The sequence below is a fragment of the Notolepis coatsorum genome, assembly GCF_963971535.1.
Source record: "Notolepis coatsorum genome assembly, chromosome: 3".
NCBI classification, from domain to species: domain Eukaryota; kingdom Metazoa; phylum Chordata; class Actinopteri; order Aulopiformes; family Paralepididae; genus Notolepis; species Notolepis coatsorum.
The window spans coordinates 63,217-88,689 of NC_140167.1; the positions used below are offsets into that span (position 1 = coordinate 63,217).

At 47.5% G+C, this 25,473-nt stretch overlaps 1 protein-coding gene across 1 annotated transcript in view; it reads left to right on the forward strand.

Annotated features, from left to right (window-relative positions):
- Window positions 1–2,055: 2,055 nt before the first annotated feature.
- Window positions 2,056–25,473, forward strand: part of LOC311225097 (uncharacterized protein) — a gene marked incomplete at both ends in the record, with an annotated part of 41,952 nt that continues 18,534 nt past the window's right edge. Inside the window, 7 exons of the mRNA XM_084310302.1 lie at window positions 2,056–2,161; window positions 5,182–5,256; window positions 15,541–15,704; window positions 16,801–16,903; window positions 17,689–17,805; window positions 18,986–19,329; window positions 22,043–22,221. Of these exons, the coding sequence (XP_084166428.1) occupies window positions 2,056–2,161; window positions 5,182–5,256; window positions 15,541–15,704; window positions 16,801–16,903; window positions 17,689–17,805; window positions 18,986–19,329; window positions 22,043–22,221 (1,088 nt within the window). The remainder of the gene's footprint in view (window positions 2,162–5,181; window positions 5,257–15,540; window positions 15,705–16,800; window positions 16,904–17,688; window positions 17,806–18,985; window positions 19,330–22,042; window positions 22,222–25,473) is intronic.

A 25,473-nucleotide genomic window follows, 5' to 3' on the forward strand; every position in this document is an offset into this window, starting at 1 on the left:
GATGATGGACATGGGAACAAAATAAATAAAAACAAACAAAAAAGATTACATTTTTAATCAATGTTTTAATCCAGCAATGTCACCTTAAAATAATGGCTTATGTCATATTGTAAAATTGAGAGAAACGATAAACTGAAGCAAATATAGAATAATTATATGTATTCATACTTTCCCAACTGGGTAGGAACAGCATAATCTATTCAATTTGAGATGTAGGCAATTTTACCAGAGGTGGCCAACGTTATGAAGCGATGCTATTAATTGTTCTCAACAAGTGACTTTAAAACCATTATTCTAAGAAGGTGATCATTAGTGACGTGGGTGAAATTGAAGTGACGTGGGTGAAATTGAATACATGCTGTTCTCCAGAAGGGAACAGCCCCATCTAGTGGTTGTGTCGCTTAAGTCACCAGACGAGCGTTGTGTGTATAAAAAAGAAAAAGTATTCCCATCCTGCCTCATATTTCTATCGAGGACAGTGAGCTCATCAGAGCGGACTAATGTCCTCGCAATGTCATTATTACATGATGAGACTGGACCGTGGTTGTCCTGGTAACCATTCATCAGGAGGACGCCCTCCTGCCTCTGCCCTGGTTGGAACCTCCTCATCCTCATCATCCTCCTCCTCATCCCTCTGGAGGCGCAGCAAGGAGTCCGTTGGAAGACGTTAAAGCGACAGCGCGTGTTGAGCTGCGTGTGAATGTAGAGCAGAGCAGCGCTAGAGAGAGAGACCTGAGTGAGGATGAACCCGAGCCAGGCGTGTTCTGGAAACAGGAGGAGGGTCGTCGTCTCTCATGTGGGATGATAGTCACGTCTCCTCTCCTCCCGTTAACCTGAATAATAATACAATCCTGTCAGCTGATCTCTGGGTTTACCCCTCTGTGCCGCTCTCTCTCCCCTCCCCCTCTCGCTCTCTAACCTCCCACCTCTCTCCCCTCTCTCTGTCTCTCTCCTCCCCCCTCTCTCTCTCTGTCTCTCCTCCTCTCTCTCTCCTCTCCCCTCTCTGTCTCTCCCCTCCCCCCTGTCTCTCCTCTCCCCTCCCCCCTCTCTCTCTCCTCTCCCCTCTCTGTCTCTCCCCTCCCCCCTCTGTCTCTCTCCTCCTCTCTGTCTCTCTCCTCTCTCTCCCCTCCCCCCTCTCTCTCTCTCCCCCCTCTCCCTCTCTCTCTCTTCCCTCCCACCTCTCTGTCTCTCTCCCCTCTCCTCTCCCCCCTCTGTCTCTCTCCTCCTCTCTGTCTCTCTCCTCTCTCTCCCCTCCCCCCTCTCTCTCTCCTCTCTCTCTCCCCCCTCTCCCTCTCTCTCTCTTCCCTCCCACCTCTGTCTCTCTCCCCTCTGTCTCTCTCTCTCCCCTCTCTCTCTCCTCTCCCCTCTCTGTCTCTCCCCTCCCCCCTCTGTCTCTCTTCTCCTCTCCCCTCTCTGTCTCTCTCTCCCCTCCCCCCCTCCTCTCTCTCTCCTCTCCCCTCTCTCTGTCTCTCTCTCCCCTCCCCTCTCTGTCTCTCTCTCCCCTCCCCTCTCTGTCTCTCTCTCTCTCCCCTCTCTCTCTCCCTCCTCTCTGTCTCTCTCTCTCTGTCTCTCTCTCTCCTCGCTCTCTCTCCTCTCTCCCTCTCTCCCTCTCTCTGTCTCTCTCTCTCCTCGCTCTCTCTCCCTCTCTCCTCTCTCTCCCCCCCCCTCTCCCTCTCTCTCTCTCCCTCTCACTCTCTCTCCCCTCTCTCTCTCCCTCCCCTCCTCTCTGTCTCTCTCTCTCTGTCTCTCTCTCTCCTCGCTCTCTCTTCTCTCTCCTCTCTCCCTCTCACTCTCTCTGTCTCTCTCTCTCCTCGCTCTCTCTTCTCTCTCCTCTCTCTCCCCCCCCCTCTCCCTCTCTCTCTCTCCCTCTCACTCTCTCTCTCTCTCTCTGATATACTGTGTAGCGCACAGCGCACTCTGAGGGGCGAGGACCCAAAGGCATCTTGAAATAGCATTTCGAGGAGGAGGAGGAGGAAGGTGTTGAGCGCCAGAGCATCGGTATGCCAGCCTCAGTGCCCACTAGTCTCAGTGCCCACTAGCCTCAGTGCCCACTACATGGCTGTGCAGAAGACACACGGCGGCCCCCCTCCCCCAGCGGGACCCCTGTCTGCCGCCACCATGGAGAGGCTGGGCAGGATGACTGGACCCCAGAGACACACAGGTCGGTGCTTCTACAATATCAGCCTTTTTGTTACTTAAGACGAGGCGTTGGGAACAAAAACAAGCCTTTTTTGTATCCTCGTCATTGTTGTTGTTGTTGTTGATGTTGATGTTGATGTTGATGATGATGATGTATGTTATCAGAGCAGGCTCATGACGCATGAATGCAATTTTTCTTTTACATTAGGCTCTTGTATATCCTTTGACCAGATCGTCCATTGCTATCTTGAAACGGGACCCCCCCATCTCTAACCCTGAGAGGGTCTCAGCGGCCATGTTGGTCAGGAGTCATTTATCAGAAGAGATTACATAACATAAAAAAAGGGTGAATCTCTGCTTTCTGCTTTGTGTGGTGGTGGGTGGTGCAGGTGTCTGTTGTCATGTGACTAGTCTCTGTATAGGACAGCAAACCGCACACTTGTCTTCACTTGACAGTCAGCTTCATTAGATACTATGTTTTGGTAGAATATGTGCAATAATATACCGATTACTCCTCTGCTCTGGAGTTTCCATGTTTTCCTGATTGAGCCTTATTTGCTCTTCAGTCATCGCCATGGAGACTGGTCAGGTGCTGCCGTGTTGTCTGAGCAGTTCATAATGGAGCTTTCATTTGGCTTGACCCTGAGGCCCCCCGTCATGGGTCATGGGTCATGGTAATGAGCACTAGGGGCTGAGAACACGTCTATCTCGGTGGAGTTAGTGGATTTTCCGCTGACGCGGCAGTTCTCAACCCTTTTGGGTCTCGAGACCCCTGAGATCAGAGGGATGCCTGTTCGAGACCCCTGAGATCAGAGGGATGCCTGTTCGAGACCCCTGAGATCAGAGGGATGCCTGTTCGAGACCCCTGAGATCAGAGGGATGCCTGTTCGAGACCCCTGAGATCAGAGGGATGCCTGTTCGAGACCCCTGAGATCAGAGGGATGCCTGTTCGAGACCCCTGAGATCAGAGGGATGCCTGTTCGAGACCCCTGAGATCAGAGGGATGCCTGTTCGAGACCCTCAACACGTTTAATTAAGCACAGACAGAATGGTGAACTCTGACACCAAATAATGATCTCCCCCCCCCCTCCTTTTTTATGGTAATCAGCTAGATTAATAATTGGAAACTTATAATGATAATAACATCATTATTAATAATAATCATTATTTTACAAATAGCAAATAGCAATAGCAAGCATCTAAACCAAAGATTTCAAATGAGATAATGTTTTCACAACCCCCCCCCCCCCCCCCCCAAATAAAGCCCCCAGGTTGAGAACCACGGTTCTCGTACCAGGTCAGTGGTTAGTTAGTTCTAGTTCCTGGTGCTGCTAACAGGTGACTCCTCCCACCAGGTCAGTAGTTAGTTATAGTTCCTGGTGCTACTAACAGGTGACTCCTCCCACCAGGTCAGTAGTTAGTTCTAGTTCCTGGTGCTACTAACAGGTGACTCCTCCCACCAGGTCAGTGGTTAGTTAGTTCTAGTTCCTGGTGCTACTAACAGGTGACTCCTCCCACCAGGTCAGTGGTTAGTTCTAGTTCCTGGTGCTACTAACAGGTGACTCCTCCCACCAGGTCAGTGGTTAGTTCTAGTTCCTGGTGCTACTAACAGGTGACTCCTCCCACCAGGTCAGTGGTTAGTTCTAGTTCCTGGTGCTACTAACAGGTGACTCCTCCCACCAGGTCAGTGGTTAGTTAGTTCTAGTTCCTGGTGCTGCTAACAGGTGACTCCTCCCACCAGGTCAGTAGTTAGTTATAGTTCCTGGTGCTACTAACAGGTGACTCCTCCCACCAGGTCAGTAGTTAGTTCTAGTTCCTGGTGCTACTAACAGGTGACTCCTCCCACCAGGTCAGTGGTTAGTTAGTTCTAGTTCCTGGTGCTACTAACAGGTGACTCCTCCCACCAGGTCAGTGGTTAGTTCTAGTTCCTGGTGCTACTAACAGGTGACTCCTCCCACCAGGTCAGTGGTTAGTTCTAGTTCCTGGTGCTACTAACAGGTGACTCCTCCCACCAGGTCAGTGGTTAGTTCTAGTTCCTGGTGCTACTAACAGGTGACTCCTCCCACCAGGTCAGTGGTTAGTTCTAGTTCCTGGTGCTACTAACAGGTGACTCCTCCCACCAGGTCAGTGGTTAGTTCTAGTTCCTGGTGCTACTAACAGGTGACTCCTCCCACCAGGTCAGTGGTTAGTTCTAGTTCCTGGTGCTACTAACGGGTGACTCCTCCCACCAGGTCAGTGGTTAGTTAGTTCTAGTTCCTGGTGCTACTAACAGGTGACTCCTCCCACCAGGTCAGTGGTTAGTCCTAGTTCCTGGTGCTGCTAACAGGTGACTCCTCCCACCAGGTCAGTAGTTAGTTCTTGTCTCTGGTGGTATAACGGTGACTCTTACACTTCAGCACCATGGAGAGTGTTTTGCATGTATAGGCCTTTAACCCTGGGAGAAGTCAAAGGTGCTGCTATTTTTGTCACTCAGTGACCGAATAACATATTCTGCATAATATGCAGAAGAACATGGTTTTATTTATATATTATTTACCTATTTTAATTTCAGAGAAAGCCAGTAACAAGAAGCCAAATACACAGACAAAGAAAATGGCCTGTTCTCCCCCCGACAACAGATCAGTCCAGATCAGTAACACGAGTCCACGCAACTCTGCAGGTTTGATACAGCTCTCTCTCTCTCTCTCTCTCTCTCTCGCTCTCTCTCTCTCTCTCTCTCTCTCTCTCTCTCTCTCTCTCTCTCTCTCTCTCGCTCTCTCTCGCTCTCTCTCTCTCGCTCTCTCCCTCTGCCTCTCCCCTCTCTCTCTTTCTCTCCCTCTCTCCCCCCCCCCCTCTCTCTCTGCCTGGAGGCATACTTGCCCTTTTATTAATCAGCTGAGATGTGACAATTCAGTCTGACACAGAACTACCAAGAAGGAAACTTTATATTAGCTTCCTTTTCTTTTACAAAGCACTCTTTAAGACAATGTGAGCATCATAATCCTCTGCATGTTTCCAGTGTGTACTGTACAAAGTACTGTACTGTTTCCCGGCGTCCTATAGGTCCAAATGGACCCTGCGTGGACGAGAGGTTGCGGCTGGCGCGAGAGAGGAGGGAGGAGCGCGAGAAGGAGCTCGGTACGTTAACTCTCATGGTGGACGGATACGTTACATAATACACAAATTAACTATAGTCAAACCTGTAGCATTCCTGTTTTTTACACACTATAGACGTACTGCAGTGATTCCTAGTATCCCTAGTATTCTGTATACAATGTACAGGTGATTAACCCTTTCACTACCACACTACCAAATGGTTAACCCTTTCACTGCAACAATACAGAAGGTTACCCCTTTCACTGCCACACGACAAAGGGTTAACCCTTTCACAACCACACTACATAAGGTTAACCCGTTCACTACCACACTACAGACGGTTAACCCTTTCACTACCACACTACAGACGGTTAACCTTCTGAAGTGTGGTAGTGAAAGGTTAACCTTCTGTATTGTGGTAGAGAAAGGGTTAAACTGGGTACAAAATATAGTTCAGGGAGATGACAGCTGAGGGGAAGAAGCTGTTCCCGAGTCTGCTTGACTTGGAGCGGAGGTTCCTGTAGCGCCTCCTGGAGGGGAGGAGGGCAAACAGTCCATGATCGGGAAGAGAGGTGTCGTTGACGACACTAGTATTCCATAAATGTATTACGGTGTATTAAATCGCTGCAGTATTCCTGTGTTTTTCTCATACACACTAAAGAGAGACCATATGCTTATTTCTGTAGTCATCCACTATAGTATTTCTATAGTAATTTGTATTTCTATAGTAATCATTTTAGTAATAGTACTAAATATTATTACTATTGCAGTTTACTTTTACATTTGCACTCTGGTTGGATGCCAAACCTTTTTTAGTTGTACTGTACTTGTGCTGTATAATGACAATACAAATAACATTGACAAATAAAATAAAATAAATTTTAATCTAATCTAATTTAACCCTTTCACTGCCACACGACAGAAGGTTAACTGTAACTGAGGGGTACAATTCCCTGACTGTATTGATAAGTATGGTATCATTAAACCACTACCGCTTGATGTACTTTAACTTCTGGCCATACAGTACACGATATCTAAGTATGATGAACACTTTCCCACATATGAAATCAGGTCCACACAAATATAACAGTCGAAGGTTTAATATAGCAAAAGGTATATACAACATTCACTTAATTACATTTATGATTTGAATGCACTTGTAAGGCAAATGAGTATTCGTAGGCAAATCAACACTGAATGTCCAATTTCTGGTTACGCAGGAAGCAAGTATACAACCTGGTTCTTTAGGGAACTATAGCGATGGTACTTAAGGATTATAGCGGGATACTAAAGGGGTCCTGCTGGTTGTAAGTCAGTAGGGGGGGGGGGGGGTTTGGAGAGCCGTCAGCTGCATCCCATCTGGCCAACGATTCCTGGGGAGAATTCAGGTACAGAACACAGTGCCCGCAGGATCTTGATCCACAGATGAATACACTTGGGCCCTCTTGTAGACGGTAGCGGTAGGCTGTAGGTCCACAACGAAGGAGAAGCGAGGCGGCCTCGGTCTGGGTTGAGCGCCGTCTCACCTGGGCTCCTCTCGGGGGTAATTCCAACACTCACCGGCGTTGGCTGTTATCCGCTCCACAAATCAAAGCACCCAAAGCAAATAGATATTCCATGCCGTATAGGCTCAGCAGTCGTCCGGGTAGGTAATCCAATGTGCAGGTCCACTCGTCCTCGCCCAGAACTCCTCTGATGAAAGCACCACGCGTGGTCTGCCCAGCCTGGTTAAGACTCTAGATAACGCGAGGAAACGATGGGGGTGCTGCTCACTTTAGAACTCTAACCGAACGATGCACCATACATAATAGACTATTATTAACTTAATAGAAATACGTCCCACTCGACGGTACAGTGCCAAACTATGACAATTCAGCTATGAATTTACACGAGGTCTCAATGCCTATTCTGGGGCCAAATAGGCCATACTGCACCACACGTGGGTCGTGGGTGAGGCTTCACGTCTGTTACTAGGTTGGAGGGTAAAGGACTAATGGACTAAAAGAAAGTTCTACTTTACTTGCGCCATATTTATATGCACGGTGAACAAATAGTACCATTCGTATTTCGGTAGCCGCATTCCTACGTGGAACCGGGGCTAGTTGGGACATGTTCGTCGGCACTATTGAACTTGACTCAAGGGGCCTGTCTGCTGGCGCCAGGTTCTTGTCCAATGAGAGAATTAACTATTATGGGCTGTAGTAGACTAAAGGGATATTCAGTGTATATGTACAAAGAATATACAAGGGATATCAAACGATATACAAATACTATTAAATATATATCCATAAATAAATATATATATTCGGTTTAATCTGATCCTTCACAACAGCCGCCCCCTAATTAGTCCCACCTAATTAGCTAAGCAGAGACAGATTAACCGCACTGTCTACCACTCAAGGTCCGCTGTAAGGGTCAGTCAACTCACAAAGTCGTGGGGTCATGGTCGTCATCGATAGTGTCTGGGAGTCTTGGCAGTTCTATTAGCCTCGCCACGGGTCGTGTGTAAGTCCACCCTTGGACGAGCACTTCAGTTGCTCGGACCTTGCCATCGGCACCGGTGATCACTTTGCTTACGCGGCCAGCCGGCCACATAGCTCTGGGTAGTGACTGGTCGATAATCATGACGACTGTTCCTTCTGTCAAATTGTCTCTCTCTTTTACCCACTTCTGGCGGGTCTGTAGAGACGGTAGATAGTGGAGTAGGAAGCTATTCCAAAACTTGTCAGCCAGTACTTGACTGTACCTCCACATTCTTCGGCCGTTCGCTTCTTCAGGCCTGTACATTGTCTGGGGTAGCGCGGGGTCCAGCCGCCCCATCAAGAGTGTGTTGGGGGTGACTGGGTCGACATCTGCTACATCACTTGAGACGTAACCGAGGGGCTTGGAGTTCAATACTCCCTCGATCTCCGTGAGGACTGTCATTAGGACTTCTTCCGCCACAGTCTGGGCCCCAAGCACGGCGTACAGGGCTGTCTTTATAGAACGTACTTCTCGTTCCCAGGTTCCACCGAAGTGGGGTGCGTTCGGGGGATTAAACTGGAAGTCAATCTGGGATGGAGCGAGGTGGGTCTTAAGTTCTGGGCCCATAGCTTGGAAGCTCTCTCTCAGCTCTCTTTCTCCGCCTTTGAAGTTTGTCCCGTGATCAGACAACAATGTAGACGGTTTTCCTTTCCGCGATGTGAATCTTCGGAAGGCCATAAGGAATGAGTCTGTGCTCATGGTTGGAAGGAGTTCGATATGTATCGCTCTGGTGGTCATGCATTTGAATACAATACCCCACCGCTTCTCGGTTCCTCTTCCTTTCTTTATATACAACGGGCCAAAACAGTCCATGCCTGTGGAGTGAAAGGGCTTGTCGCCGAGTCGGAGGCGACAGGGAGGTAGGTCAGCCATCCGGGGTATGCTGGGCTGCGCGCGCCACTTTCGGCAGTCTAGACAGGTTCGCTGGAAGCGTCGCACTGCTTCTCTCCCTTGAAGTATCCAATAGCGACGTCTGATCTCCGCGAAGACTCTCTCTGCTCCTGCGTGGTGCACATCCTCGTCGTATTTCTTTATGATCAGCTCTGTGACCTTGTGTCGGCTGTTCAAGACTATCGGGTACTTAACGTCATCCGGTAGGTCGGGGGCTCTCCGCAGACGACCACCCACTCTGATGAGATTATGGGCGTCACTCTCGGGTGCCAGGTGGAGCAGTCTGCTGTCTGATGGGACGGGCTTTCCTCCCTGTAGACAGTCTAGCTCATCGGGGAACGAGTCTCTCTGGGCTCGTTGTAGTAGAAGAAGTTCTGCTTCTTCGTAGTCAGCTGCTGAAATGTCAGTGGTGGGCTGAATCTCTGGGTGGTGCCACAGGAATGTCTTTAGCTGCGCACTCTGTAGGGTGAGGCAATCATCTATGTTGGGGTCTGTGGAGGCGACTGTGCTCAATCCACAGAACATAGGTTTCTTGTTTTCAGCCTCCTCTTTACTCGCCTCCCGTGGGGTGGGCTTAGGCCAATCTTCTTCCGGGAGCTTGAGGAACTCTGGTCCGTCACTGTAGATGTTGTGACGGGTGAGGTCATCTAGGGACATTCCCCGGGTGATGACGTCAGCTGGGTTGTGTTTGGTGTCCACATACCGCCAGCTTGCTGCTTCTGTTAACTCTTGAATCTCTGTGACTCTGACTCCCACGAAGACCTTGTATCTGCATGAATCAGACTTGATCCATGTGAGTACTGTCGTAGAGTCTGACCACAAGATTGTTCTTTGCACCGGGATGGTGAGTTCACGTTGGATTAACGTGGCTAGATGCGCTCCTGCTAGGGCTGCGCAGAGCTCTAGACGCGGGATAGATTGTTGCTTTCGTGGGGCTATTCTTGAGCGAGCCAGGATGAAAGCGGTGTGTATCTCTCCTCCCTTCTCTTGGGCACGCAAGTAGGCCACAGATCCATAGGCTACTTCGGAGGCGTCGCTGAAGACGTGTAGATCCATCTTGCATGTCTCTGGCCTCACTGTGGGTGGGAAGTAGCTGCGGCGTATGTTGACGCCTGGGAGTGAGCGGAGTTCCGTCTCCCACTCTCTCCATGTGGAGGCAAGGTGTGCGGGTATTGGGTCGTCCCAGCCCTGGTCCTTGTCCCATAGTGCTCGTACAATCATCTTTGCCCTGGTGGTGTAAGGTAGAATACATCCCAACGGGTCATATTGTCTGGCGAGTGTTCTGTACACACTCCGTCTGGTGGTCGGTATCGCCGTCGACCTTCCCTGCTCCGTGGTCAGGGGTTTGTGTCTATAGTGGAGCGAGTCTGTTTTGAAGCGCCAGACTAGTCCTAGTGTCATTTCTTGGGCTTCTCCTGGGATGGTCGCCATCCAGGTCTCGCTACTGGCTGCCTTGTCCGCGGGGGAGAGGCTGCGCAATACTTGCGGGTCGCTGCTGGCCCACTGCCTGAGATCAAAGCCGCCTTTGATCAGGGAGGCGCGTAGCTTGAGTAGGAGAGCCTCGGCTTCTTCTTGGGTCGAAACGCTTTGTAAACAGTTGTCCACGTAGAAACTGTTCTTCACACTGTGTCGGACCTCTTCATCTGCTGCTGGGTCCTCTGCGACGTGTTTCTGCAGTGCAAATGTAGCACAGCACGGGCTGCATGTGGTTCCGAAGGGGAGGACTTCCCATTGGTAGATGGCTGGGTGCTCATCTCCGATCCTCTCTCTCCATAGGAACCGCAGTAGGGGCTTATCCTCCTCCACTAGTCTCACCTGCAGGAACATCCCTTTGATATCCCCGCTGATAGCCACCTTGTCCTGGCGGAAGCGTAGTAGCACGCCTAGTAGAGAGGGGCCGAGTGTGGGGCCGGGCAAGAGCTCTTTATTCAGATTCTGGGATCCGATCTGGTAGCTGCAGTTAAACACAATGCGATCCTTGCCGTTGTGGTGGACCTTGTGGTGCGGCACGTACCATGATTCGGTCGTCTGATCGGCCTCTTTAATGTCAATCTTCATTACGTGTCTCGCTGTGATTAGCTTCTCAATCTCAGCGCGGTACACACTCTCTTGAGCGGGGTCTTTGGCTAGGCGCCGCTCTGTGTTCAATAGATACCGCTCCGTAGCTTCTTTCGTGGCGTGAAAGGTGGGCATTCCCTCTCGCCTCAGGAGTGGAGTTGCGTATCTCATCACTCCGCTGACTGTGACTCTCTTTGTCCCTTGCTCGAGGAGGTTTATGGCGTAAATGTCTTCTTTAGAACGAATGTCTTTCTTTTCGTTCTTAAAGGGCATTGTCTCTAGTGTCCATAGCCTCTCGACATGCTGCAGGAGAGTGGTGTCTTCTTCTGTCACTCTGGAGTGGAGGCAGCTAGTGGCTGCTGTTCGGTTGAGAGATTTAGCGAGGGGGCCTTGTAGTGTCCATCCTAGGCGGGTCTCGACTGCTGCAGGACAGCCTCTGGGTCCTGTATGGACCCGGTCTATCGGGACTATGAGGTCTGCATGGTCGGAGCCTATCAGCAGGGTCGGGGTGGCGCCGTCTATGAGCGGGATAGGTAGTTGACGCAGGTGCACATATTTATCCATCAGTTTGGCGATGGGGTAGGTGTACTGTGATAGTCCTATTTCTTGGCTGGTGAAAGCATTTGTAATCCTATACCGTCTCTCTGGCTGCCCGCTTGCTGCGATAGTGAAGGAGACATTCTCGCCTTTTATCGTCTTTAAATCTCTTCTTATTGTCCGAATCGTCATCTGGTTCTCGCTCCCCCGCAGTCCCAGCTGGGCCGCAGCGGATGCGAGGAGAAGGGTCTTCTCTGACCCGTCATCAAGGACGGCGTAAGTGTCCATGACTTTATCTTGGTGGCTCAATGTTACACGGACTACCTTTAAGAGCACCTGGGCGCCGCTGCTGCTGGCGGGGTCAATGTACATGACACTTGCCTTTGTGCTGCTCGATGGTGCAGGTGCAGGCTTTCTTCTGTTACTGTCGTGTAGGACATCTAGGTGGGCTCCGTCACACCGACTGCACCTCTTCTTTAGGCGGCACTCGGCTGCCATGTGACTGCGCGCACATCGGTAACAGCGCCTGTTGGACTTTATCCATTGACTCACTTCTTCTGCATTCATCTTCTTGAACAGGTCACATTGTGACAGCCAGTGTTCCTTCTCGCAGTACGGGCACACCATCTTCCACTTCTCTTTTCTCGAGGGGGTACTGTGGTTCTTACTGCTCGGTACTGATTCTGATTGGTGCATGACAGTCACTGATCTTCTTCCATCGTTTACTCTCCTAGGTCCCTCTCTGGAGCTTGGTGTGCTCCGCACGAATGTATCCAAGCGTAGGCTGCTGACTTCTCTCGTCAGGAAGTCGGCTAAATCGAGGAGGGATGGTTCGGGACCGTTAGGATCACGGTGGTCTCTTTGCCGCCTAAAGCGCTCTTGTCTGGCGGGCGGCAGCTTCTCTAAAATCCTCTCGACGTTAGAGTTGGCGTATAGCTCGTGCATACCCTTTTCTCGTTGCGCTCCCAGCATCCCTACCAGGGACTGCACTTTTATAGACAGGTCGTCTAGTGAGCGATTGTCTGTTGCTGGGGGTAGGCGGTCAATATGCCCCATCTCCTGGATTACGTAATCCCATATACGTCCACATCTCTGGTCCAGCGCTGCTAGAGCCGCGGTGCATGGGGTCGTAGAGGTGGCATAGGCTAGCGCTATATTGTGCGCTCGGGGCACCTTCAGGTGCTTCAGTAATATTGCATACCTGTGGCGTTCGTCAACGACATCCACCATCATTGTCTCTAAGCACATCCGGAGCTCCGTGCACTGTGCTCGATTCTCATGGGTGAAGTCTGGAAACGTCGGTGTGCCAATGTATGACGCCGTGGATGGCTGGCACATCGGTGAGCGTTGGGAGAGAGGCCTCCTAGGCGAGTCTCCTCTTGCGCCTCTCTGTGGGCTGGTACCGGCAGGGTACCATGGCCCGCTGGTCCAGGTGCTGTTCCTCGGGGCTGGTCGTGCGTCATGCTCACCCGTGAATAGAGTCGGGGGTCTGTAGCGCAGCGCCGCGGGGGTATAGCCTGGGCTGTACTGGACCTCCTGGTCCGGTGGAGTACTGTGCTGTCGTCGGGCTTGGTTCTCCTCCTCTCCCTCTTCTTCTTCTGTCAGGTCCTCTAGATCCTGTAGTTTATTTAGCCTCTCCGCAGTGTATGCTGCTCCTTCCTTGTAGCTGGGTCTCGCTTGGACCGGTCGGGGAAGGGGGTCTGCGGGGGGTATAGGCTCTCTCTGGTGGTCAAGTTCAGGGTCGCTTGGTCGGTTAGGGGATGCTGCCCTTGACTGTTGTCTCGACGAGGCCCTTGAACCCCTGGCGGAGGGAGAGGGTGTTGCCTTGGTGATCAGCTGCTCCATTAGCTGCGCTTGTAGTCTGTCGCGCTCGCCCTGTAGTCTGTCGCGCTCGGCTTCGCGCTGGATGAGAGCGATGTCGCGCTCTGCTTCTCTTTGGGCACCGTCAGCGGCGCGCTGGGTGTCGGACCGGTCTCTTGCCATATTCTCTTCCGTCTGAAGGCGTCTCATCTCCAGGCGTATGTGCTCTTCTTCGCTCCGTTGCTGTGTTTGGAGTCGATCGCGTTCACCCTGAAGTCGATCGCGTTCACCCTGGAGTCGATCGCGTTCGGTAGAGGCTGTCACGCTGACGAGGAACGCCTGTGACAGCATCCTCTCCGCCTCGCTGGGGGAAGACGCTTGTAGAGGTGAGCCGCTCCTGGCTGTACTCGTTGGGGAGTCCTGGAGCTCTATCTCCTCGGCGCTCTCCTCATCTTGTTCCGTGCAGGGTTCCACCTCTGGAGGGTTGTCTTCCTCCCGGAGCTGATCGGGGACTACTTCTTCGGTATTGGCGGGGGGTAAAGGCATGTCTGTTCCCTCCTGGTCCCCACCGTGAGCTTGGTCAGTTACATTAGAACCCACTAGGGCCTCTGTGGTCGGGGTAACCTGGTCGTTAAGGTCAGACATAATTTTACTTTCTACTTTTACCGCGTTTACCGTCTGTAGAAGGCTAGGTAGTTGACTGACAGCGTAATCCTCTAAGTACTGAGGTGTCTGTCGTCTGCGCCGCGGGCGTTCTACGTTAGGAGGACCGTTTCGTGGAGTGTTCATCATAGGCCATTTCAATATTAATAACACTATATTAATATTACACTAGTTACCCTCCGGCTCGAAGGACCAATTGTAACTGAGGGGTACAATTCCCTGACTGTATTGATAAGTATGGTATCATTAAACCACTACCGCTTGATGTACTTTAACTTCTGGCCATACAGTACACGATATCTAAGTATGATGAACACTTTCCCACATATGAAATCAGGTCCACACAAATATAACAGTCGAAGGTTTAATATAGCAAAAGGTATATACAACATTCACTTAATTACATTTATGATTTGAATGCACTTGTAAGGCAAATGAGTATTCGTAGGCAAATCAACACTGAATGTCCAATCTCTGGTTACGCAGGAAGCAAGTATACAACCTGGTTCTTTAGGGAACTATAGCGATGGTACTTAAGGATTATAGCGGGATACTAAAGGGGTCCTGCTGGTTGTAAGTCAGTAGGGGGGGGGGGGTTTGGAGAGCCGTCAGCTGCATCCCATCTGGCCAACGATTCCTGGGGAGAATTCAGGTACAGAACACAGTGCCCGCAGGATCTTGATCCACAGATGAATACACTTGGGCCCTCTTGTAGACGGTAGCGGTAGGCTGTAGGTCCACAACGAAGGAGAAGCGAGGCGGCCTCGGTCTGGGTTGAGCGCCGTCTCACCTGGGCTCCTCTCGGGGGTAATTCCAACACTCACCGGCGTTGGCTGTTATCCGCTCCACAAATCAAAGCACCCAAAGCAAATAGATATTCCATGCCGTATAGGCTCAGCAGTCGTCCGGGTAGGTAATCCAATGTGCAGGTCCACTCGTCCTCGCCCAGAACTCCTCGGATGAAAGCACCACGCGTGGTCTGCCCAGCCTGGTTAAGACTCTAGATAACGCGAGGAAACGATGGGGGTGCTGCTCACTTTAGAACTCTAACCGAACGATGCACCATACATAATAGACTATTATTAACTTAATAGAAATACGTCCCACTCGACGGTACAGTGCCAAACTATGACAATTCAGCTATGAATTTACACGAGGTCTCAATGCCTATTCTGGGGCCAAATAGGCCATACTGCACCACACGTGGGTCGTGGGTGAGGCTTCACGTCTGTTACTAGGTTGGAGGGTAAAGGACTAATGGACTAAAAGAAAGTTCTACTTTACTTGCGCCATATTTATATGCACGGTGAACAAATAGTACCATTCGTATTTCGGTAGCCGTATTCCTACGCGGAACCGGGGCTAGTTGGGACATGTTCGTCGGCACTATTGAACTTGACTCAAGGGGCCTGTCTGCTGGCGCCAGGTTCTTGTCCAATGAGAGAATGAACTATTATGGGCTGTAGTAGACTAAAGGGATATTCAGTGTATATGTACAAAGAATATACAAGGGATATCAAACGATATACAAATACTATTAAATATATATCCATAAATAAATATATATATTCGGTTTAATCTGATCCTTCACAACATTAACCCTTTACTATCACACAACCAACAGCGATGCTCCATCATTAGCATCATTAGCTCCACAAATGCGTCGGTTGTGTGATAGTAAAGGGGCTAACCTTCTGTATTGTCACAGTGAAAGGGTTAACCGGCTGTCGTGTGGCAGTGAAAGGGTTAATCTAATCTAATCTAATACAACTCTTTTGTCGTTTCCCTAATGAAATGTATTCAAGATATATATTAAATATAATGCTTGGTTATTATATAATATTGTGTCCCCAGTCTCCCGGGAGGCCAGTCTGTTGCAGCGCCAGGAGCGCACCAGACGGTCCTACGAGAGACACCTGGAGGAGCGCAGGAGGAGGCTCCTGGACCAGAGGCTGCGGGAGGCGAGCAGGCGGGGCGCGGTGGAGGAGAAGAGGAGGCTGAACCTGAAGGAGGACAAGGTGAGCCTGTTTTCCTTTAGCCTGTTCTCCTTTAGCCTGTTCTCCTTTAGCTTGATTTCCTTTAGCTTGATTTCCTGTTTTCCTTTAGCTTGTTTTCCTTTAGCTTGTTTTCCTTTAGCCTGTTCTCCTTTAGCCTGTTTTCCTTTAGCTTGATTTCCTTTAGCTTGATTTCCTTTAGCTTGATTTGCTTTAGCTTGATTTGCTTTAGCTTGATTTCCCTTAGCTTGATTTAGCTTAGGTTGATTTCCCTTAGCTTGATTTCCTTTAGCTTGTTTTCCTTTAGCTTGTTTTCCTTTAGCTTGTTTTCCTTTAGCTTGTTTTCCTTTAGCTTGTTTTCCTTTAGCTTGTTTTCCTTTAGCTTGATTTCCTTTAGCTTGATTTCCTTTAGCTTGATTTGCTTTAGCTTGATTTGCTTTAGCTTGATTTCCCTTAGCTTGATTTAGCGTAGGTTGATTTCCCTTAGCTTGATTTCCTTTAGCCTGTTTTCCTTTAGCTTGATTTCCTTTAGCCTGTTTTCCTTTAGCTTGATTTCCTTTAGCTTGATTTCCTTTAGCTTGATTTCCTTTAGCTTGATTTCCTTTAGCTTGTTTTCCTTTAGCTTGTTTTCCTTTCATTTGTTTTCCTTTAGCTTGATTTCCTTTAGCTTTGATCCTAGAATTTAATTAAGAATTAGGTGGCACATGGTATTATGAAGTAATATGATAAACAAATTATTGGATAATTAATGACCATGTAAGGACATAGAAATAACCATAAATTACCCGGTTATCTGGTAATGAGTAGTTTGTAATTATGAACGAATGCATCCTCAGGTGAATCTCACCATGGTTTACTTGAGAAAGCATTCATTCATAATTTCACATCATTACCTGAAATTACCAGGTAATAGCTGGTAATTTCTCTTTATTACACAGGTAACTTCTGTTTATTACACAGTAACCGCAGTGTAATTTGTGCACCCCATTATACACCCATATTATTAAGTGCTATCGAGAGCTATTCTGGAAGTCAAAGCGCTGATGGTTTTCACAACGTTGTCCGTGCAATTGGGTCAAGTCAGCGGCATCACTGAGGCTTGTCTCTCCTGGTTCTGAAGGAGCGCTTTGAGTCGGCGGTGCTCCGGACGCTGGAGAAGAGCCAGAAGGCGACGCACAAGCTTGCGGAGAACTCCAGAGGAAGGAAGCTCGCCAAGAACAACAGTAAGCAGGCATGGACGGGCTTCCCGCTTGACGCTCCGCACCCAATCACCTCTCTGAACCCTGTAACAGCCTGCTTAATAAACATCCTCTCGGCAATACACACGGTGGTTCTCAACGTGGGGTGCGGGGACCCCCTGGGTTGAGAGAGTTCACTTTCTACATGAACTAGTTCAGTTCATAGTTCATAATCCAACATTTTGAACTAAAGTTCATGGTTTCAAAAATGAACTAATTTATAGTTTATAGTTATTTTTTCAATACATTGCTGCAAGCTATTATTTGTCAAATGTATTGCCACAACCCATATAGAACCACAGAATACTGGCATTTCCATAAGGCTTTGCTGCCGCCCATTCAGTCCACACTAGTAGCAGCTGCAGCTTTCATCTCTACAGTATATTTTCAAAAACATGAGGAAAAACATGCTGCTTGAATGGTCTTTATTAACACATTGGTCGCCAAAATCGCTTTTCAGTCCTCTCAGCTGGGGCCTTGTTTCCGTTAGCCATGTTCAGCCTGGCCGGGGCGACCATGCAAGGTGCCAACCTGCTCATCGGGAGCAATTAGGGGTTAAGTGTCTTGCTCAAGGACACTTCGACACGCTGTCTGGGAGGAGCAGGAATCGAACCGGCAACCTTCCGATTACCAGACGACCGTTGTACCTCCTGAGCCGCTGTCACCCCCGTTGAGAAGCACTACTCTCTTGACACTAGCGTTCTTGTCTTCTGCTTTGTCTGCTTGTCTTTTGTCTTTTGTCGCGTCTAACTCTATGCTGATGACACTAGCTCCACGTCGTATACCACTGACTACATGGGAGAAGAACTTGATCAACCGTCTCCTGACCCCGACCTGCTCCTATCTGGCTCGGAGCAAGAGTGCTGGGTGTCAGTCAGGAGAACAAGGTACTCATGATGGTCATCATAATGGTCATGGTTTCTCAACCTTGGGGTCGGGACCCAGCTGGGAGTCACTTGACGTGAAAATTGGATCCCTAAGAAAATCCCTAATCAAACTAAAATATCGGATTGTCATATTGAATTTAAAAAAGGGAATTAAATGGAATTAAACGTTGTTTATGCACTCGGTATGATGTATAATTGGGAGGAAGTGAACTACAAGAACCTCGATATAGGGTCACCTGCAAAAAAAGGTTGGGAACCCATGGGTCATGGCAATGTTGTTACCGAATAGCTTAGTATACCATACTGGTCCGAATATAAGACGACCTTGATTATAAAACCATCCCTCTTTTTCAAGACACATTTTTGGAACAATACTTTTTTGAAGACCAAATCTTCTTTTTATATAGACAATCATTTTATTTGAAAATATATGATAATAAAATACATTGTTTTATTGAATGTAAGCTGTCATTTTTTATCATCTATTTGTAAAATCATCTTTTGTAAAAAGCAAATTTTTTAACATCTTTTGGTAAATGTTTTATAAAAAAAGAAAAAGATAATTGTATAACATTCGTTTGACGCAATCTGCTGTTGTGAACATATAATGACCTTCGAAAGTCTAGCCCCCGAAAATAAGACGACAGCCCTTTTTCAGATTCCCTTCCTAGAAAAAAAAAACCCTGTCTTATATTCGGCACAATGCGGTATAATCACTCATATCGAGGGCTGAAACGCAAAACCTCCAATCTGAAAATGTCAAATTTTTTAAGGATACCCAATACAATACAATACAATACAATACAATACAATACAATACAATACACTGCTTTTGGCTTTCGGAAAATATCTTGCAGACAGACTGAATGGGTGCAGACAGGAGGTTTCTCATCATCCAAAGTGAAATCAGAAAGTTTTGCAGATAGGAGGTTTTGTGTTTCCGCCATCGATATCTTCTATTTACTCTATTAGACTATAGACTAATATTGCTGTAACTAAACCCTTCCAGGCTCCTAAAGCAAAACACAGGTTACTAACTTCCCCTCTTTCCTCTTTTCAACCACTGCACGTTATTCACACGACTCACACCATTAAAAAACACATTAATCTCCACTCGTCTCGTCTCACACTATTGTGGCACGAAACACCGGTTCAGTTTTCCACGTTTGTCGTCGCTCAGCTTCATGCCACTCCATGCCCACCGCCACGTCCGCCACCGCCATCACCTCCGCCCACACACCTCCAGTTCACCGCAGGACGCTGACCTCCCCCAAGATGTCCGTCTCCCCCAAGATGCCGACCTCCCCCAAGATGTCCGTCTCCCCCAAGATGTCCGTCTCCCCCAAGACGTCAGTCTCCCCCAAGATGTCCGTCTCCCCCAAGACACCTGTCTCCCCCAAGACACCTGTCTCCCCCAAGACGTCGACCTCTCCCAAGATGTCCGTCTCCCCCAGGATGTCCATCTCCCCCAAGATGTCCGTCTCCCCCGGCAACAGCAACCACGGAAACGCCAAACTTGCACAGGTATATACAGCTGTTTCCACTGCCTTTTCCCATTGTATTGGTATCCATGTATGCAGAGTTGATAATAATAATAATAATAATAATAATAATAATAATAATAATAATAATAATAATAATAATAATAATAATAATAATAATAATAATAATAATAATAATAATAATAATAATAATAATAATAATAATAATAATAATAATAATAATAATAATAATAATAATAATAATAATAATAATAATAATAATAATAATAATAATAATAATAATAATAATAATAATAATAATAATAATAATAATAATAATAATAATAATAATAATAATGTACACTGTACATTGGAATACTGACAAAGCCATACTTGGTCATTTACTGTACAACTGGGTTAGGACATTTGTAGGGGCCAGTTTTGAATTGCAGTCTCCTGTAGGTGTTCTTTCAGAGTGTTTTTGAAAGTGGGTAGTGATTCACATTCCTTTACAGCTTTGGGTAGGGCGTTCCACATTGATGTGGCATAATTGCGAAACGTGTTTAGTCCCTTGTTCATAATACTGTTCATGGCCTCTTTTGTATTCTGTTTGTGTTTTGTCAGTCTGTTTCTGATTGCTCTCTGTGGTTGTTTTGAGTCATTAGATTACCGTAGATTAAAATGTATTGCCATCATACAGCACAAGTACAGTACAAAATATTGGCAACTGTAACAGTAAAGTGCAATAGTAATATACAATGTACAGGTGATTAATAATAATAATAATAATAAATTATTTGTACCGCACTTTACATTTGTGAAAATCTCAAAGTGCTACAGGAGATAAAGACAAAAAGTTAAATGAATAAAACAATTAAAATGAATAAAACAACCAATAAAATGGAAGAACATAAAAATAAAATAAAATGAATAGAAGTAAAATATAAAAGTAAAAGAAAAATTCAGGCAAAAGCCTTGTTAAAAAGAAATGTTTTTAGGCCCCTTTTAAAAACCTCTACGGATTGTGGTGCTCTCAGGTGGATGGGGAGAGCATTCCAAAGTCTGGGTGCGGCGGAGCAGAAGGCTCGATCGCCCATGGAGTGCAGCTTAGTCCTGGGGGCTTTGAGGAGGTAGGCTGTGCCGGAGCGGAGGGAACGTGAGGAGGACTGGGGGGTGAGGAGTTCCTTGAGATAGGCAGGGGCACCACCGTGTACGAACTGGTGAGTGAGGAGGGACACCTTGTACTCGATCCTGTGTTCCACGGGGAGCCAGTGAAGTGATCTGAGGGTGGGGGTGATGTGGTCATGTTTGCGCACCCTCATCAGGATCCTAGCAGCGCTATTCTGGATGGTTTGCAGTTTTTAAATGCTTTTACTAGGGATCCTGATGAGGAGTGCATTGCAATAGTCCAGCCTGGAGGAAACAAAGGCGTGGACGAGTTTCTCAGAATCTGCCAGGGTGAGTGAGGGGCGGAGTTTAGTGATGTTTCTGAGGTGAAAGAAAGAGGTCTTGCAGAGGTGTTTGATGTGATGACCGGAGAAGGAGATGGTGGTGATGGTGGATGACCAGACCTGGTGTGGGGTACCGATCAGCATGGCTTCTGTTTTGGAGCTGTTGACCTGGAGAAACCTGTGGTTCATCCACGCCTTAGTCTCCTCCAGGCAAGCGGTCAGTGTGGGGGGTGATGAAGGTGATGAAGGTGATGATGGTGTAATCCGGATATACAGCTGGGTGTCGTTAAATTAAACTGGATATACAATATATAAATTAGTACTACTGAGTGTAGTGCTAATCAGATGTATGTACAGAGTTGTACTATTAATTAATGTAGAAGAAGACACTATGGTAGTAAGTCATACTGGCCAGCAGCGTAACTAGTAAGAGTAGGTAAGGGATATGTACAGATATGCTGTATAGATATAGTATCTACAGATATGTAAAAAGGATTATATGCAGGTATATTCAGACAGATATGGTGTATTGTAATATCATATTACGACTTGTCAGTGCCATGGACGTTCCTTTTCAGGCTTTGGTTTAAACCCTGTGCCGTTCGATTTCAGAACCCAAATAGGTAGAACAATGACGGGGGAGATCGAATCTCTTTTAAATAACGTGCAAATCCAGAGCCTGCAGAATAATGAAAGACCCCCACCACCCCAACAACAGCCTGTTCAAGCTGCTGTGGTCAGGCAAGCGCCTACGCATACATGCAGCAAGAACAGAGAGACTCAGGCTCAGCTTCTTCCCTCAGGCCATCAGAACAATCGAACACTGATCTCTCCACACACAAGCACACATGAACACACACACACACACACACACACACACACAACACACATTCTGCACTCACACACAAACGGTCACTTTAAACACAATGAAAAGGACACTTTAAAGGAACAAGGAAAAAAAGGTCACTTTAAGGAAAGAACTGTTGTAGTTCTTGTATAGTATAGTTTAGTAATAGCAAGTATAGCATAGGGACATAGAGTAAAACTGTATATTGTATAGTAGTGTACATAGGACCCAGTGCCTTTAATTCGTAGCTAACATTGTATTGCATTTATCTCAGGACTTTTAACATGGCTATTTTATCATGTCTATTTTATGTCTATTTTATTATCTTCTACTTATTTTATTTACTATTGTATTATTGCACAATCGTAGCGGGCATGGCCACCCGCATTTCACTGTATGCCCTGGTATGTATGTGACCAATAAACCTCTTGAATCTTGTGTTGTTTTCCGATATATAGAGTAAAACTGCAAGGACTCCAGACGTGAAGAAGACCACCAACACTGGACCACCTCACACACCCACCGCCGTCACCAGGATCAAGAGGGTCACCAGCGGTACTTCTCCACAAACAGCCGTCACCGGAGTCACGCCTGTTGCAAACAAACAGAGCAGAACCGCGTCACCTTCCCCGGAGCGGTGAGTGTCGGTCAGCGAGCCGTTCTGTTTCAGTGTCCGTGTGTCTGAAGCCGTTCTGTCTCAGTGTCCGTGTGTCTGAAGCCGTTCTGTCTCAGTGTCCGTGTGTCTGAAGCCGTTCTGTCTCAGTGTCCGTGTGTCTGAAGTCGTTCTGTCTCAGTGTCCGTGTGTCTGAAGCCGTTCTGTCTCAGTGTCCGTGTGTCTGAAGCCGTTCTGTTTCAGTGTCCGTGTGTCTGAAGCCGTTCTGTCTCAGTGTCCGTGTGTCTGAAGCCGTTCTGTCTCAGTGTCCGTGTGTCTGAAGCCGTTCTGTTTCAGTGTCCGTGTGTCTGAAGCCGTTCTGTCTCAGTGTCCGTGTGTCTGAAGCCGTTCTGTCTCAGTGTCCGTGTGTCTGAAGCCTTTCTGTCTCAGTGTCCGTGTGTCTGAAGCCGTTCTGTCTCAGTGTCCGTGTGTCTGAAGCCGTTCTGTCTCAGTGTCCGTGTGTCTGAAGCCGTTCTGTCTCAGTGTCCGTGTGTCTGAAGCCGTTCTGTCTCAGTGTCCGTGTGTCTGAAGCCGTTCTGTCTCAGTGTCCGTGTGTCTGAAGCCGTTCTGTTTCAGTGTCCGTGTGTCTGAAGCCGTTCTGTCTCAGTGTCCGTGTGTCTGAAGCCTTTCTGTCTCAGTGTCCGTGTGTCTGAAGCCGTTCTGTCTCAGTGTCCGTGTGTCTGAAGCCGTTCTGTCTCAGTGTCCGTGTGTCTGAAGCCGTTCTGTCTCAGTGTCCGTGTGTCTGAAGCCGTTCTGTCTCAGTGTCCGTGTGTCTGAAGCCGTTCTGTCTCAGTGTCCGTGTGTCTGAAGCCGTTCTGTTTCAGTGTCCGTGTGTCTGAAGCCGTTCTGTCTCAGTGTCCGTGTGTCTGAAGCCTTTCTGTTTCAGTGTCCGTGTGTCTGAAGCCGTTCTGTCTCAGTGTCCGTGTGTCTGAAGTGTTTCTGCCTCAGTGTCCGTGTGTCTGAAGCCGTTCTGTCTCAGTGTCCGTGTGTCTGAAGCCGCTCTGTCTCAGTGTCCGTGTGTCTGAAGCCGTTCTGTCTCAGTGTTCGTGTGTCTGAAGCCGTTCTGCCTCAGTGTCCGTGTGTCTGAAGCCGTTCTGCCTCAGTGTCCGTGTGTCTGAAGCCTTTCTGTCTCAGTGTCCGTGTGTCTGAAGCCGTTCTGTTTCAGTGTCCGTGTGTCTGAAGCCGTTCTGTCTCAGTGTCCGTGTGTCTGAAGCCGTTCTGCCTCAGTGTCCGTGTGTCTGAAGCCGTTCTGCCTCAGTGTCCGTGTGTCTGAAGCCTTTCTGTCTCAGTGTCCGTGTGTCTGAAGCCGTTCTGTTTCAGTGTCCGTGTGTCTGAAGCCGTTCTGTCTCAGTGTCCGTGTGTCTGAAGCCTTTCTGTCTCAGTGTCCGTGTGTCTGAAGCCCACCCTGTTTCATAGTTTTAATGTTTCAATCAAAACATTTAGTTTTTTAAACATGTTTTATAGTTAGTTATAGTTTTAATATAGATTAATACTATAGTATATACGTGTATGTGTATGTAATGGTAAATGGTGTGTGGTATATTAAGTCAATACCTAAGGTTAATCACAGTGCATTGAGGTTGCTAACTAGAGGGAAGAAAGACAGAATGATAGAATGGTCCCTCTTCTCTGACTCCAATAGCCAGCAAGAGAATAAACGTGTAGTCAGGACAACCAGAACTATAGTTCAACTTGGATGATTTATTGCTGCGGGGCTCAAAGAGGTGAATATAGCATTTACATACAGGGATTATTTCATATTAAAACATGCTGTACAAAAGGATTGTTGAGATTTACACATCAAACAAGTCTGTACACAAATAGCAGTCATGTTATGTCAATGAAGAGAGAATATACTTTTGCCATCACATGGTTAAACCTGGTCTAAGATACATTTACACTATATCACAACAAAACAGTGATTCCATGGTCTACTTACATAATGGCAACCGCATAGTCTCTGGGTGGATCAGTGGATCAGTAGTGGAGGCGCAGCCCCAGGGGGTCTGGCCTACCTTCTAACAAATGGGTTCTGGTTTATATACTCAAAATGATGTCATAATTTGACTTGGTTTATAGCCAATCAGTTTTCTTCTATATATGGAGTTTTGCTCCAATTGGTTATCTTCTTTGGGGGCTGTCTGTCCCTGTCTCCTCGTCGTGTGGTCTCCTGCAGCAACAGAGGGGGGTCTGCCTGTAGCCCCCTCCTTTGGGCTATGGCATTCTTCCACAGAGGCATATCCCAATAAACATTTACAAAGTATCTCCAGTGTATATGAATTACACTCTTCCAGTATTATCACAGTTTTACTCTTTTGCTTACATTTTGATACCAAACAGTGATTAAGGATAACTTGATACATGTATTTTACCAGACTAAACCTTTGTAATTGAGACTTATTTTCTATATATGGTTTACAACAAGAGTGAAATGACACTCTATTACCTTCATAACCAGTTGACATTATAAATGACATTCAAATATCCTTTTATCTAAGAAGTCAGTTACATTTCTGTGATCTTGTTTGTGACCATTTCCATGCAGCTTGAGCCATTTTCAGAGGCAGGTCAGGTCTGTGTCAGACCAACTGTTCTCTGCCTGTAATCTATTCAGTGAGGTGTGGCCGGCTGTGACCACATTAACATACAGTCAACTAGAGTTCCCCTACACTGAGCGTGGAAAGATCTAATCTTTCACATATCATATATGTACTTAAGGCATTACTTGAATTAGCTATTTTAACAAATATTTGCAGTTTCCGTGATGATTTTTTTTTTTTTTTAAACTTTGACCAGTCACCTGGTTCTTTTAGCGTTTATCGCTTTTTCTTCGCATTCATACTTGGTCAAGTTCGACCGACAGAAGCAGGCTGAAAGGGTTCAGATGGGGGGGAAAGACACTCTGGGAAAGGCACGGCTGCCGTCCGGGATTCGAACGCGCTCAGCCCCAGATCCGCGCGAGCGCGGTTGTCCACGGCGCTGAAATAGCACTCGCGGTACGTGGTGAGCTACTGGAGCTCCCCTTCCGTGATGATTTAACAGTCTGGTTGTCTCTTCTTCTGTAATTGTATGGATTTTAACAGTTTTACACATTGGTCTTGTTTCACAGAGGCATATCAGCTTAATTTAGCCTCTTTCTCCCCGGTGCAACCGTCACCCCCTGGATGGTGTTGTTTATTCTATAGATTAGCAGTTGCTTGAGTGGGGGGTTTTCTAAAGGCTCTCCCAGAATGTGTC